The 15,739-nt window shown below is 36.8% G+C and overlaps 1 protein-coding gene across 3 annotated transcripts; it reads left to right on the top strand.

Annotated features, from left to right (window-relative positions):
• The first annotated feature begins 33 nt into the window (after positions 1-33).
• On the top strand, positions 34-15,186 carry LOC125637420 (uncharacterized). 3 transcript variants are annotated; one of them, XM_048851819.2, is made up of 13 exons: positions 34-128; positions 1,798-1,874; positions 3,282-3,514; positions 3,623-3,751; positions 5,365-5,451; positions 6,046-6,337; positions 7,482-7,764; positions 7,925-8,161; positions 11,939-12,015; positions 12,728-12,832; positions 12,927-13,138; positions 13,490-13,654; positions 14,576-15,186. In XM_048851819.2, exons 3-13 carry the CDS (start codon positions 3,288-3,290, stop codon positions 14,697-14,699), a joined length of 1,938 nt encoding a protein of 645 aa, XP_048707776.2. In that variant the 5' UTR covers positions 34-128; positions 1,798-1,874; positions 3,282-3,287; the 3' UTR covers positions 14,700-15,186. The 3 variants fall into 3 exon arrangements, with proteins under 3 accessions (XP_048707776.2, XP_048707775.2, XP_048707777.2); XM_048851818.2 differs by lacking the exon at positions 34-128 and adding an exon at positions 276-407; XM_048851820.2 differs by lacking the exons at positions 34-128; positions 12,927-13,138; positions 14,576-15,186 and adding an exon at positions 276-407 and having other exon boundaries at positions 13,490-13,635.
• Positions 15,187-15,739: the final 553 nt, after the last annotated feature.

Raw genomic sequence — 15,739 nt, 5'->3', positions numbered from 1 at the left:
GAGGCTAGGCGAAAGCGCTTCCGGGTCGGCGGCCTAGCGAGGAGGAACGAGCCGCTCCCTGGCAACGGCGGCCACCCCGGCCGGGCGGCGGCAGCAGCGGGACAGGCCGGCTCGCCGCGCTCAGCCAGGTTACCCCCTCCCCGCGCCCTTCTGCCCCGCGCGTCGTCGCCTCCCGGCTCCAGCGGCCGTAATCCGAGCCACGAGGCTTGAAAAGAGCCGCGGAACCGCCTGGGCTCTTCCGCCAACCGCCCTGAGCCTGTCCCCCCCCCCCCCGGGTGTGCCGAGCGTGTCTGGGGTGGAGCTCGCCCTTGCACGAGCCTGACACCGCAATCGCACAGACAAGGGCATGTGGCGGCTTGACGCGGGGATCCGGAGGAGACGGTTACCTGAGAGGATGAGGCCTTATGGTAGCTTGTTCCGACAATTAAAAACCAAATCCCATGTCTCCTCCGAAGGAGGGGTGCGGCGCACCCTGCAGCCCCTGCCCTGCAAACATCTGTGTGCTTATGTTTGCAAACATGAGTAATCCCATCTAAATCGGTGGGATAACTCGCGTGGGTACGGTTAATGTGCAGAAGCATAAGCGTTTGCAGCAGGCCCCCTAACTCTTGTAACGCCTGCTTCATGCGTGCTGGTTTTTGTTCCACACGCAGGCTTGTGACTTTGGGTCTTCTTCCCCAAGCTGTTTAAAGGAGGCTTGAGGAGGATCTTAGGTATATAATCGGCAAACATCTTCGTCACTAAACTGAGACCCCTCTGAAAATGCCCCTAAAATTAGTTCAAAATATGACTTGGCTGGTCTATTTTGCTGACTTTAAATGACCCTGATTATGCTTCTAGTTGAGAATTCTTTTAAATAGCTACGCAGCGGTTCTCAGACTGGCCTAGGACTCAAAAGTGGGTCACCACCCTGTTTTAATGGGGTCGCCAGGGTTGGCATTAGACTTGCTGGGGCCAAAGCCCAGTCCCACTGCCCCGGGGCCAAAGAAGCCCAGGGGCTTCAGCCCTGGGTGGCAATGCTGAGGGTACAGTCTCCCCCACCTGGGGCTGAAGATCAGGCTTTGGCTTTCCCCTGTCCCCCCACCTGGGGCAGTGGGGTTCAGGCAGGCTCAGGCTTTAGTTCCCTCTCCCCCACCCCCCACCCCTTTGGGTCGTGTAGTAATTTTTGTTGTCAGAAGGAGGTTGCAATGCAATGAAGTTTGAGAACCTCTGAGCTAGATAAATCTGTCACTTTAAAATCTTTCTTAGGATATCAAATAGATCAAATAATATTTGTAATCTTTTTTTTTTGAAGTTTGACAATGAAGTTTATTTTCCTATTTTATTCTTAACTTGGAAAATATTAAACATTTTATTGAGAGGTAATAGAAACAAAGGAGTGCCTTTTGTTTACTTCTCTGTGGACTGTGGTGATATAAATTGGATTGCAGATCACCTGATTTTTGTGTCAACGGCTTATATTGGCATCGCAATGACATTTACTCAAGGAAGGAATTCATAGGTTTCTGAAGTAAAAGATATTGAAAATACTAGCAGTTTTATGAAAAAAGAGAAAACCTGTTAATTTTTATAGGATAGAACCTTAATACTGTATATATGCTATGGAAGACATCACCAGAAGGCAACGTTACTGTTGGACCTGTTCTGTGCATGACAGACTCAGAATTTGAACTCTCTTCTTGCTGGCCCTGTCCATTAAATATTAAAGGGGCAGGATTTTCTATGGTGTTTTGTCTCTGTTCTTTTTAAAATTTTTGTACTTCAAAAATATTTTATGATTTTTTTTTTCTGTTCAAGGCATGGTGTAAGCAACACTAAGCATTACTTTACCCGTGGTCACTTTGCATGCAGTTCCCATACAATCCATCTTCTCTGTAAGTACAATGTTGAAAAATGTTATAAATTGCATGCATGAAAGTAATGTTGAATACCTAAAACATTATAATAAAACATATCCTAAACTTAAACCCTACATTTTAAAAAAGTCTGAAAAATATAAATCATTATCCAAAACACAAACCAGAAAAACCAATTTGGTATACATAGGTAAAAAATATTATCACAAAACAGCCGAATAGCGTGAGTTCTGGGGTTCTTAATAAGTAGTTACAGACAAACTTTCTTTACTCCAAGATTTTCATTGGCAAAAACAATTTCCATAGGCAAACAAAAACCACGCAATAAACAAGCAAACTTACACTACCACAGGCATACCAGATGTCATGTTTCAGCCTACTTTTTATTGCCTCTCCAAAAATCTTAGGCTTAAGTGTTGTCATTTTCTGAATTTGAGAATATGTCATTAATATTAATATAAAAGGCATATAAACTTGCTCTTTAATATAGTTCATTTTCACCTCCTGGTCATTTATCCTCTTGTTGCCTTGAGCTGTGTTGCATTCCAGGTCATCCTTCCACTACAGGATACAAGTAATTCGTATTTAGAGTTCTTCAGATCCTGAGAGAGAACATTAGGGCCCTGGCATGAATCAGTTTCACACTTGATCTACAATTCTGACTGCATTGTCCACTTGGAGTTGAGATCACTTGTGACTAAATTTAATTCCCTTCCTTTTCTGCTGGTGTTCAATGGTCAGTCCAGTTGCTCACTCAAGTCAGTAACCCATACAGGTCAGGCATACACACAGACACTATGGGCTACCCTATTTTGGAACTCCAAAAATATTCTTAAATGCCAGGACCTGATCATGCAAACACACGCTTAAAGTTAAGCATGTGTGAATAATCCCATTGCCTTCAAGTTAAAGTTAAACAAGTGCATAAGTATTTACAGGACTAAGGCATTAGGTGTAATGTGCACATAAGAGCTTTAACACAGTTTAATATGCTTTACATTTAAAGCTTTGGTTACTGTTGTTTTAAAATAATTAACTGTTTTTTCCCTTCCCTTCAGTTCTTTTTTTGTCATATAAACGAGCAACAGCCATATTAATGTGCACTTGCTCATTTATATGTAAAACTAGCAATTTATACATTTGTTATTCTAATATCCAATCTAATCCCTAAAACATAAGGACTAAACTGTGCCCCCCGATATACATGCATCTCTCTCATGGACTTCAGAGAGAGTTATACTCACTTATCTGAGGGCTAGAACTTGGCTATAAATGAAGATTTTAACCTTAACTCTACACCACAAATCTATTGTATTTTGTTGTCATTTTCCAAAAATTATAACTTACTACTCTTATGTATCCTGTAATGACTAAAACTGAATGTTATGATAAAGAGGACTAAAGTTTAATTTAATCATTTGAAAGCTTGCAATGTCGTCGTCATCATCCTCTTCATCCTCACCATCACCACCACCAAGGCGACCTGGTAGACCCACCATATATTCCCCGTCAGAAAAAAAAAGGAGGAGAAAGAGTCTAGAGAGAAAAAGGGCTCAATCAAGGATATGTATAAGAGAACAAATAGGAAGATGGATGTCACTTAGGGAAACGCTTAATGTCTTCTCACATGCTGAAGTTGCCAAGTTTTTGCTAGACTTGTAAGTAATTCAGATGTCCTATATATTAAATATCGTCATCTAAAGAGAAATGTGAATTTTATTCTGATTGGTTTCTTTTTGATACTTTCATCTTATTTTGTAATATAGATATGACAGTTATGAAAACCGAGATGTGTGCAAGGAATCGGAAGTGAAAATACAGGCAGTGGATGGAAACTCAACATTAAATGCAGAAGAGGATGTGCCAGAGACCTCTTTAACAGCAGGCACCGAAAGGTGACTTAAAATCCTTTTTAAATTTTTTTCTCTCCGTTTTTTCCATGAAATTGTGTAAAAATAAAAAAGAATTGACAGTGAAATAACTCCCATTCATGTGATCATTCCTCTAGGCCAGGGGGTCCCAAACTTAGTTTGGAGCTGGTTCAGGGTAAGCCCCTGGCGGGCCATGAGATGCTTTGTTTACCTGAGCGTCCACAGGTACAAGTCCACTTGCAGCTCCCAGTGGCCACAGTTCACCATTTCCGGCCAATGGGAGCTGCAGGAAGCTGTGGCCTGGCCCGTGCTGCTTCCCGTAGCTTCCATTGGTTGGGAACAGCAAACTGTGGCCACTGGGAGCTGCGAACGGCCGTACCTGTGAACGCTCAGGTAAACAAAGCGTCTCGCAGCTCATTAGGGACTTACCCTGAACCAGCCCCGAACCAAGTTTTGGAACCCCTGCTCTAGGCCATGGTGCCACCCACCTCGTGGGGCTGCTTTCTTGTGGGCCAAAGCTAGGTTGATGTATATGTGAGTGGTCAGAATTAGGATCTTAGTGACACTGAGCAACCTAAACTGTAGGATGAGTCCTCTCAATTTCCTTGTAAACTGAGGGCGCTTACAGGTCTCAGTCCCTAATTTGTACTAATGCAGCCTATGGATAAAGATTCATACAGCTCTGTGAAGATGCAAATAATTACATAAGTACTGAGCATTAGAGTCCTTTTTCTTCTCTCCCACAATCTCTCCGTAACTCTCCCTTCTCCATGACTTCCCTAGCAAAATGCCACAGGAGGCCACTCCCTGGAATTCCATCCTTGATCTTAGATAATTAGTCCATTCTGCTGTGTCTTCCAAGAAAGTGGAGGTTGCTCTATCCTTTGCAGTAGGCCTCAACTCAGTAGGACATTTTGCGTGAGAAGACGAGAAGGACTTTGCCTTCTATGACTCATGTAATTCTGGATAATGTGATATTATTAGTCCTGCCTCAGCACAGGGGGATGGGCAAGATGACCTCTTTTGGTCCCTTCCAGACCTACATTTCTATGATATTAGGAATTTTACATAATGTTTTACAAATCTGAGTTAACTATATGGAATTCCATAAATATTCTATATGCTAATTTTAATTTTCAGATAAGACAATGAAATTTAAAGGAGAGGTTATAAGTATACTGGGCAATAGCACATTTACATTCAGTGCAAAAAAATCAGAATAAATTATCATTTTCTCACTTTTCAGTGATTGACCCACCTATCCCTCAAAGTATTTACGAATGGGACTTCTTTCGTGTATTAACTTACTACGTACAGTTCTCTTGTCCAAAACTTTAAAATCATGTGTGAATTCACTATGCAAAGTGTCTATACTAAAAGTTCAGTGTTGTAAAATTTGCATTGCAAAAATCCAGTGTTTCCCATCTGAAGGCAAGGTGGGTTTTTTGGATGGTTTGCTTTATTATTTTATATAATGAGATGATGATGTAAGTAGCTGAGACACTTGCATCTTGATTATATGGTATATCCATGGTTTGTTACATGGTGAAGAATCTCAGCAATGTAGAATTTTATTTCCAAGGATAAATTTAAATGTTTATTAAATGTTGCTTCTTTTGGCTAAATTTATTTAACAGATTGCCATGTGAAGATTTAGAGGATGAATCAACAGACAGTTCAGGGGAGGAGTGTACTATTGATAATGACTATGACCTTTCTAAAAGGTAAGTAGTATTTTAAGATACTATATTGTTGAGTTATATTTGGTATAACAGTGTATTAAAACTGGAAGTACGAAATAAAAAGTTATATATGCTATTTGCCATCAATCTAAGTTGTTTGCTTCATTGTAAATGTCACACACCTTGTTAGTGACTTAGACTGGTCTTAGAGTAACAGCCGTGTTAGTCTGTATTCGCAAAAAGAAAAGGAGTACTTGTGGCACCTTAGAGACTAACCAATTTATTTGAGCATGAGCTTTCGTGCACGAAAGCTCATGCTCAAATAAATTGGTTAGTCTCTAAGGTGCCACAAGTACTCCTTTTCTTTAGACTGGTCTGACTCATAATAATTTTTGCTTTCTAATTCTCATGCCCTGAAGCTCTGCAGGGTAGTGTTTTAATGTGTTCCCATTTAAATTTTAAAAAACTAATTCATTTTAGGCTTTCTAAAATCTTTTTTTTTTTCCTTCTTTACATTTACCTTTTTAAAAAAACAGCAACACCTGAACCCAGTTTTTTTCAGGGTCTAAATTACTCAGTGTGTCTTAATTCATGTGTTATATTTATAATGCATTCTAATTGTCTGTATTTGTTTAGTTTTTCTTCAGTTAAACACTTGAAAAATGTGTCTATAGCAGAGGATATATTGGGTATTACAGATGAATGTGATGATGGGTCACAAGGTGACTTTATAGAAACCTTTGAGGAGACAACTCATGATATGACTTCGGATGACACCCAGGATATTTCTCATGAAAAAATTCACATTGTTTATGAACGATCCCTTCTTCAACTAGCCAAAAAAATTGTTGTACCAAAATGTATGTTTTGTGCTGGTGAAGTTGATATTTCTGTACAGCCTGTTTCCTCCTGTGTGCATTTGATATGGGTGAGTAATATATCTTGTAAATATCTCTCTCTCTCTCTCTCTCTAACTACTTCACAATATGTTAATAGTAGTTTAATTTTCTATGGTCCTGATCCTGCAATCAGATCCACATGTGGGGGAGGGATAGCTCAGTGGTTTGAGCATTGGCCTGCTAAACCCAGGGTTGTGAGTTCAATCCTTGAGGGGGCCATTTGGGGATCTGGGGCAAAATTTGGGGATTGGTCCTGCTTTGAGCAGGGGGTTGGACTAGATGACCTTCTGAGGTCCCTTCCAACCCTTATAGTTTATGTCTATGTGCAGAGCCCTGTGGAGTTTCACTGACTTAAATGAAACCCCATGGATCCTGCACAGTATCCTTTTGAAAATAATTACTTCCACAAAGGTCAGCCCACATGGGTCTAATTACAGGAGTGAGACCTTAGTGCTTATTTTTAATATCCTCGGGCCTGTTTCTGCATATCCTAATTTGGTCAGTAGTTCTCACTTGCTAAAGTAATCACATTGAGCCCAATGGGGTTACTCAGATGAGTAAGGACTACTTACGTAAGTAAAGGTGTACAGGATAAGTCCCTATGTTTTCTGATGTGAGCTTTTCTATATCTTTTATTTTATCATATATCATATCCTATCATTGAGTGGACATACTTAAATAGGGTCCAAAATGTATATATTGTAAAGTCAAGCTTTCAAAAAACTGAAGACCAATAAAAATATTTCCAGAATAAAAAAAAAAATGAAATAAGCAAATATTATCCCTGCAGTCTCTTTGAAACCCTGGCGTTGTAACACTAAGAACTGGAAAGTGAAGGTGACTGTTTACAAGAAGCTAAACAAATTCATTGATTTTTTTTTTTTATTGTTCCAGTTGAGAGACATGTAAACAGTAAATAAAAAGCATAAATAGTAATGAGTTCATTGGATTTCTAAAATTCTTTAATTTTTAAGGAGTTGATAGTAATATATGTAAGACTCTTTATTATCAGTGTTTTGTTTTGTTTTTTAATTAAAAGTGCCCCTTAAAACTATCCATATAATTCTAGATCTAATTTTTAGTCTTGTGGCTTGTTGTAATGCAAACAATAAGGACACGGCCTCACTTATTTCTTTTTGTTTTATTCTTTTGCTTAACTTTCAACACGTCTAGAAATGTAGTGCAGGACATATAGCATTTGAATGGTCTTCTCAACCCTTGGTAAAAGGACAGACACATGCAGGAGACCTTGCTTTATCTGCTGCAATCATATTGTCAGGAAACAATTTTGGAAAAATTTCACAAATGGCAAACTTTATGAAGTTGACATTCGTAAGTGCAAGTACATTCTTCAGAATGCAACGTCACTTTATTGTTCCAACTATAGAATCCTTCTGGTGTCGAATGAAGCAACACATTTTAGAGGAACTACATGGGAAGGAAGTAGTCATTATGGGTAAATAAAGCCTTTCAAAACTTACTTGTTTTTTGGATACCTCATCCAAATTTGTTCCTTGATTTTTTTTAAAAATATTCTTAATACATTTATTAAAATAAGTAACCTTGGTTTTATTTCTCTCAGAATAAAACTTTTCTATTTAATTCTTAATGTGCAGGAGATGGACACATGGATGGCCCTGGCCACTCTGCACAGTATTGTGTATACTCATTCATGGATTTAGAAACTAAACAAATTTTAGCTATTGAAATAGTGGATAAACGCAAAACGCAACTGAACTCCCCATTTATGGAGAAGGAAGCCTTTCGAAGAGGATTACAAAAGTTGTTGGATGAACAGCTAATGGTCAAAGAAGTGGTTACTGATTCACACTCTCAAATCTCTGCTTTGATAAGTAATTATCATTCTTAACTTTTTATAAAGGCTCTACAAAACTCTGTAAGTTCAAGGCATACTGTTAGATAGTTTAGGCCCAACATTTTACTTTCCTGAAAAATCATCTCTTTGAAAATAGCTGCTGGATTTTCAATTTGTATTTTTAAAAAGAAATCCATTATACCAATCTCTGAAGAATTAAAACTGTGGTTCCATTTTTTTGTGTGACTAACGCAAAAAGAATGTTTACTAATGTTGCTGTCCACTATTGGCTTCCAGTAGTTTACTACCTGGAGGTTAAATTTCTTCCCTCAGAACTGGGAGTGCAACTCCCAGATGTCAGTTGGAATTGCCCATAGGTATCTGAAGAGAGAGTTTGGTCTTAGCAGCCTGGATTTTGCTTTAAACAAATAAGTAATTATTATTCGAACAAGTAGTCCCATTGACTTCCATAAGACTGTTTCTGAAGGAAAGGATTTCCAGCATTTGGATTTAACACTGTTCACAAAGCACTGCTGAACTAATCAGTGATAGCGCATAAACAAGGAAATAAAAACCAGCATTTTAATGTCAGACTGTTAAATATACAAGCTAGGAAGAATCAGTATTTGCCAGATAGAAAGGACATAAGGAAAGACACTTCACTATCAAGTTTCTAAAAAAGTTTTGCTGGAGCTGGTTGAAAAATGGGGAGGCTTTCTTTGGAAATTTTTGATTTTTGGCAGAAATTCAAAAATTAAAAATGCTGCTGTACTGTCTCATGGGAGCTCTAGTTTGGGCTCCTCAAGTTCTCATTCTTCTCTATATACCCATAATCCGACCATTTCACCATCCTATGATGTACTCAGGTCTTCCTACTTGGAGAGAGGAAGTGGATGTATGATATCATAGTAGTCTCTGGCCATGGTGCATCATGTGGTATGGCTGAAAGTGGGGCCCATACAAGAGAATGGGGACATGAGGCAACCTAAGTACATCTCCAAGGAGGCACTGCAGGAGCATTCATAAATCAAGATATTTTGGTTTTCAGCCGAAAAATTGAAATTTTCTGTGAGAAAAAAATGTAGTAAAAAATACAATTTTCTGTTGAAAAACATTTTTAACAGAAAGTTTTCAACCAGTTTTAAAACTCTGTAGTTGACAGTGTACTTTTAAGGCTTACTTCTGTATTACTTTTCTACTATACTACTTTAATTATGTAACTAGAATTTCAGCTAAGTCAGATAACACGAAGTATAATGTATTTCAAGCCATACATAAGGGTCAAAATTAGGGCTGTCTGTTTATCGCAGTTAACTCACGTGATTAACTCAAAAAAATCATGATTAATTGCACTATTAAACAATAGAATGTTTAATAGAATATAATTAAGCAATTGACATTTATTAAATATTTTGGAAGTTTTTCTACATTTTCAAATATTTTGTTTAAATTTAGAACACAGAATACAAAGTGTATAGTGCTCACTTTATATTATTATTTTTATTACAAATATTTGCACTGTAAAAATGATAAAAGAAATAGTATTTTTCAGTTCACCTCATATATGTACCATAGTGCAGTCTCTATTGTGGAAGTGTAACTTAACAATGTAGATTTTTTTTTTTTTTTTTGGTTACATAACTGCACTCAAAAACAAAACAATGTAAAACTTTAGAGCCTACAAGTCCACTCAGTCCTACTTCTTGTTCAGCCAATCACTAAGGCAAACAAGTTTGTTTACATTTACGGGAGCTAATGCTGCCCTCTTCTTATTTACAAATGTCACCTGAAAATGAGAACAGGTGTTCACATGGCACTGTTGTAGCAGGCATTGCTAGGTATTTATGTGCCAAGTATGCTAAACATTCGTATGCCTCTTCATGCTTTGGATACTATTCCAGAGGACATGCTTCCATGCCGATGTTGCTCATTTAAAAAAAAAAAATACATTAACTAAATTTGTGACTGAACTCCTTGAGGGAGAATTGTTTGTCTCCTGCTCTGTTTTACCTACATTCTGCCATTATTTTGTGTTATGGCAGTCTTGGATGATGACCCTGCACATGTTGTTCGATTTAAGAACGCTTTCACTTCAGATTTGACAAGATGGAAAGAAGGTACCAATGTGAGATTTCTAAAGATAGCTACAGCACTTGACCCAGGGTATAAAAATCTGAATTGCCTTCCAAAATCTGAGAGGGACGAGGTGTGGAGCATGTTTTCAGAAGTCTTAAAAGAGCAACACTCAGATGTGGAAACTATAGAACCCAAACCACCAAAAAAGAAAATCAATCTTTTGTTGGTGGTATCTGACTCAGATGATGAAAATGAATATGCATCATTCCACGCTGCTTTGTATTGTTATTGGGCAGAACCCTTCATCAGCATGGAAGCATGTATTCTGGAATGGTGGGTGAAGCATGAAGGGACATATGAATCTTTACCGCATCCGGTATGTAAATATCTTGCAACACTGGCTACAACAGTGCCATGCGAACTCCTGTTCTCACTTTCAAGTGACATTGTAAACAAGAAGTGGGCAACATTATCTCCCACATGTAAACAAACTTCTTTGTCTGAATGATTGGCTGAACAAGAAGTAGGACTGATTGGAGTTCTAGGCTCTAAAGTTTTACATTGTTTTATTTTTGAGTGCAGTTATTTTTTTTGTATACAATTCTACATTTGTAAGTTCAACTTTCATGATAAGAGATTGCACTACAGTACTTGTATGAGGTTAATTGAAAAATTCTGTTTTTTTCTTTTTTACAGTGCAAATATTTGTAATAAAAATAAATAAAGTGAGCACTGTACACTTTTTATTCTGTGTTGTAAATGAAATCAATATAGTTGAAAATGTAGAAAACATCCAAAAATATTTAAATAAATGGTATTCTATTATTGTTTAACAGAGTGATTAATCGTGATTAATTTTTTATAATCACTTGACAGCCCTAGTCAAAATCCATCCAAAGGTTCTGGTGATGTAAATCTTGGAAAAATATCTTAAAATAGTTTGTTAAAGTTGTCAGAACCCCCAAGTGGAATAATAGGTCTAGCTTTTTTCTATAGATATGCCTACGCTGCAAAAAAAATAAAAAAAAGTGTGTTTGTTAGCTAACTCAGGTTAAAATAGCAGTGAAGGCACAGCAGCTTGGCTTTTAAATTTGGATTAGAAACTTAAATTCAAATTCAGGCTCCCCTAGAAACTTGAACTTAAGCTATTAAAAAGCCATGTCTTCACTGCTGTTAGAACCCAAATTAATATTGCACTTTTTTTTTCCAGAGTAGACATATCTTACATTTTTGGGGTACAGTATCTAATGCGGATGGAAATCTGTGATACCCCTAAAAATCACTAGAAGTGCTGACTCATGATAGAGTACTGATGCTTGTAAGTTGCAGGAGCTGTTATGTATAATTATGTAAACAATTTACAACAACTGTTCTTTTTACAATTAAGTTTTCATATTGCTGTCCAAAAAGGACTGAAAACTAAATTGTATTTGCTTTTATTTTAAATGGCATTATAAAATGTACTTTTAAAAAATTATATACGTTTCTGCTATCAGACATTTGTGTTCAACAGGCTTCCTTTCTTAACATTGTTATTATCCAGGTGTGTTAAACTGCTGTAGTGATCACTGAGCTTTAAGTCAGTTGTCTTCTATATGCTCTGCCAATGTGCATTTGGGGAAAATTCTGATAAATGAATTTTGAAAAAATAAAAGGTTTAATTTCACATAGGAGCTATGAATAAACTGAACAGCGATGAAAGATAAATCTAATTATTATGTATTTTTTTTATCCACAGCAAAGAAATTCCCCTGTGTAATCCATTCATATGACATATGGGGTGGTGCCAAAAATCTTGGACATAAATTAATTGAGGTAACATTTCTCTGAGTATAGAATAACTATGTATTTTGTAGTTACTTGTAATGGTATAATACAATTTATCATAGTACATTCAAAACATAGTATTTGACTTAATATCTCAGGGGTTTGATAATAAGATATAGAGTCTTTAACAGGTTCAAATCCAGCCCAGGTCAGTTGTGGTAGAATGCTATCACTAATGGATATGTAGTCAGTTCTGTGAAATATGTATGATGATCTCAGTTAATTTCTATGGGACAGATCCTCAGCTGATGTAACTTGTCATAGCTCTGTTGACTTTTAGTACCACTGAAGTCATTGGAGCTATGGCAATTTACATCAACTTAGGATCTGCCTCTCAGTATCCATAGCAGAAAAACCACCATAATTGATCCTAAGAGGCCTCCATTATCGCAGTCTCAGTATACCGGCAAAGAGTGAATGGTCTGGAGATGAACTAATCTCTCATTATTAGAGGTGTTTTTTTTCCACATCAGTCAGGCAATGTGGGAAAGCTTATATTTCCATTATCTGTGCTGTACTATTATTATGATAGTTTATATTATGGCATTGGCCATAATTTGGTAGGTGTTGTACAGAATACAGGAAGACACTCTCTCTGCCTACAGAAGTGTTTACTATATGTCATTTCAGTAGATAAGTAGAGGACACACACAGGCAAGCCTTTTTGTCTTTAATAGTTATGCATATCTTTATTTTTCAGGCTAGCAGACAGAAAGATTGTCGCCGTCTTTTACAATGGTGTTCAGATATTGTCAATTATTTCTGGTTTTGCTGCAAGGAAGCAAATTCATATGAAAAATTTATTGTAAGTTGTAATTTAGAGTTAAATTGTAATATTCCAATACAATATTTTACTGCAGTAAATTACATTTTATTATCATGGTTTCTTAACATTGTAGGGAATGTGGTGTGGCTTAGTTCATCATGTGGTCAATGAACATCAGTGGGCTAGTGGAAACGGCATCATTGAGGGACGGTGCAAACATGGTCCTCAAATGGATGAAAGAGAAAAGGAATGGCTAGAAAAGGGAAGCAAACCTCACACTGAAATGTGCAGAATAATTTTGGATAAAAAGTTTCTGAGAAACATCCCATACTTTCTACAGTTTAGGTATAACAAATTTGAATTGTGGATGTTAGGCTGTCTTTGTTTCCTCCAAATTATTCTCTTCCCTTCCTACTAAAAATGAATGTAGACTGTGTGCCAAAAAAGGTAGTTTTGCATATATACTAAATCATTCAAACTCTCATTTAGTAGTACTAAACCACGTAACACAGTTGAAGCTAAGTGAATTTTAAATGTAACAATTGTAACTTGAGGAAAAGTTACTTGCTAATAAAAGAAAAAGTCTTTCTACACTTCATTAATATTTCTGTGCAAGTTATATAGTGTCTTCCTGATAATTTTAGTAATATGTTAAAGATGTTCTGAAAAACAAATCATATATTTATTTTTATAAAGATCCACATTTGATCTGGAACAGTTTCAGCAGCATGTGCATATGTATGCTCCCAAAAGTTTTGAATACACCTATCCAGTGTACAGAGCAAGATGTTTTTTGGCTGCTATTGATTACAATATGCATTTGAACCGGCAAACCATGCACAATCAACAGAATCAGTTAATGTAAGTCTGTCATTGCACTAATCTATTGTTTCTTTTTTTTAGTTAATAGTTGCAGTTAATTGTCATTTGCTCTAAGAAATGAGCTTGTACTGTTACCTACAGCATTACACACACACTATTGACTAAATTTCTTGCTGAATTCAGGGGAGTTATGCCAGCAGAGAATTTGCTTTTTCTTATGTTAATACAAAGTTCAGGATTCTACATAATTTGCATGAGCGAGAGAGAGGGAACACACAGCTAGAGACAATTCAGCACTTGGACAAGTGTGCTCAAAAAGTACATGGTTCAGCCACAGTTTCAGCCTGTAGTAGCTAGTATGAACCTATGATGCTCACTAAGAAGCTACAGAGAAGTAGTAAATACAACCAGTTGCTTTTCCACCTCCCTCAGATGGTGTCTTTGTCAGTCAATTTTATGCTGTGTTTGGATCCCCTGCCCACCTCAATCACTCCTTTACTCAATAATTGCTCAGGTGCAGCACAGAGAACCTTTATAAGTTTGACTTTGGAGAATGACCTAAAATTAATCTCCGAAAAGTCACTACACATAGGCCTCGCTGAGTTGTGTGAGCATGAATGCAAAGAGTGGGGGAATGCGGTATATGTGAATAATCTGCCTTGTATCAGTTGATGTCAATCTTTTCCTCAGTGTAAATTGGTGAAGCTCCATTGACTTCAATTGTAAACAAAAGGATAGAGACTAATTACATTTTTGCAGGCTTTTAGGGGCTGATCTTGTAGCCCTTTTACTACACAAATTTCCCCACAGAAGTTAGTGTGTGAGTAGAGTTTGCAGGACTGAGGCCTTTAATTTATACATACTTATGGATGAAAACATGTATTTCTATAATTATGTTATTATATTCAGCATTTTTTCTCCTAATAAAACATTTCTCCCCCTTTTTTATTTTTCTAATAGATACCGTAGAATTTACCATAGGAAATCTGGGAGATGGACCTTGGTACCCAAGAAAGAAAATAAGCATTATGTATATATTGATGACATAATGGAGGAGATATTTCAACGCCGTTTGGGGATATAGCAAGAGGTCCTGAAGGCGAAACTTCTGAAACCAAATATTTTAAGACCAATTGCAAATTGCCTCCTTTCACAATTAAAAAAAACCCAAACTTCTCCAGGCTTATATTTATTGGAATTACCTATGGTAATGCTTGGTTGTTTAGGAGGATATAGTTATTTAACCTTTTATTCTTGGGGAGTGGGAAGTAAACTATTTGTAGCGGTATTAATATCCATTTCTCGTGGGGCTGGTTTAATAGTCAAGTTATAATAACTTGCTAACCTTTTAATTGTGTGCCTGTGTATATATACACACACACACTATAACTTTTTAATTTTGGGAACAATGTTTCTCAAAGATGAAAACTACTTTTTGATAAAAGTGATATGCACATTGTTTATGTATGATAAATTGTTTTCAGTATGAGTGATATAATGTCATAGATTACAAACTTTTGTATTTATTTCAAATAATAAGTGTCATTAAATAAAAAAGATACTGTTAGGTCTGTTGGGCCCAAAATTTCATTTACCTTAACATTGTAATAATTTTATAACGATTGTATGAATTTTTGCATTGTTTTGCTAATATGTCATTAATCCTTACAATTCCTTTGTGGGTTTAGGTGTTATTCTACTGGTGGGAAGCTGAGAAAGGAGTTAGGTGGCTTGTCCAAGGTCACAGAGGGACTTGGTGTCAGAACTGGAGCAGTCTGTCAAGAATTCTTGGCTACCAGTCTGGAATTTATACCTTTTCTCTCATGTGGCAGTTTCTCAAGATTTAAATTCTGTGTTTTAAATACTTCATTTTGTATGTCTCTCTAAAAATATGTGATCTGCCACTGTACATAGATTACATTAATTTTATTATAGTGTAATTTTTTTAAGTTTTTAAAATTACTTATACAGGGCACTAGGCAGAGATGCTCAGGCAGCACATTTCTCATTTTGATTTTTCTATGAGCTGGTGCCGCATTAATATGAGGGTGTCCCCTTTCATAAATTTTAGTACATGTACACACATTTACTTAACATATTTTCTGTATATGAAACATGTTCTTC

Source organism: Caretta caretta, chromosome 5, assembly GCF_965140235.1.
Source record: "Caretta caretta isolate rCarCar2 chromosome 5, rCarCar1.hap1, whole genome shotgun sequence".
NCBI classification, from domain to species: domain Eukaryota; kingdom Metazoa; phylum Chordata; order Testudines; family Cheloniidae; genus Caretta; species Caretta caretta.
Note: the sequence above shows the minus strand (reverse complement) of the source record. Positions and strands in the feature narration are given on the sequence as shown.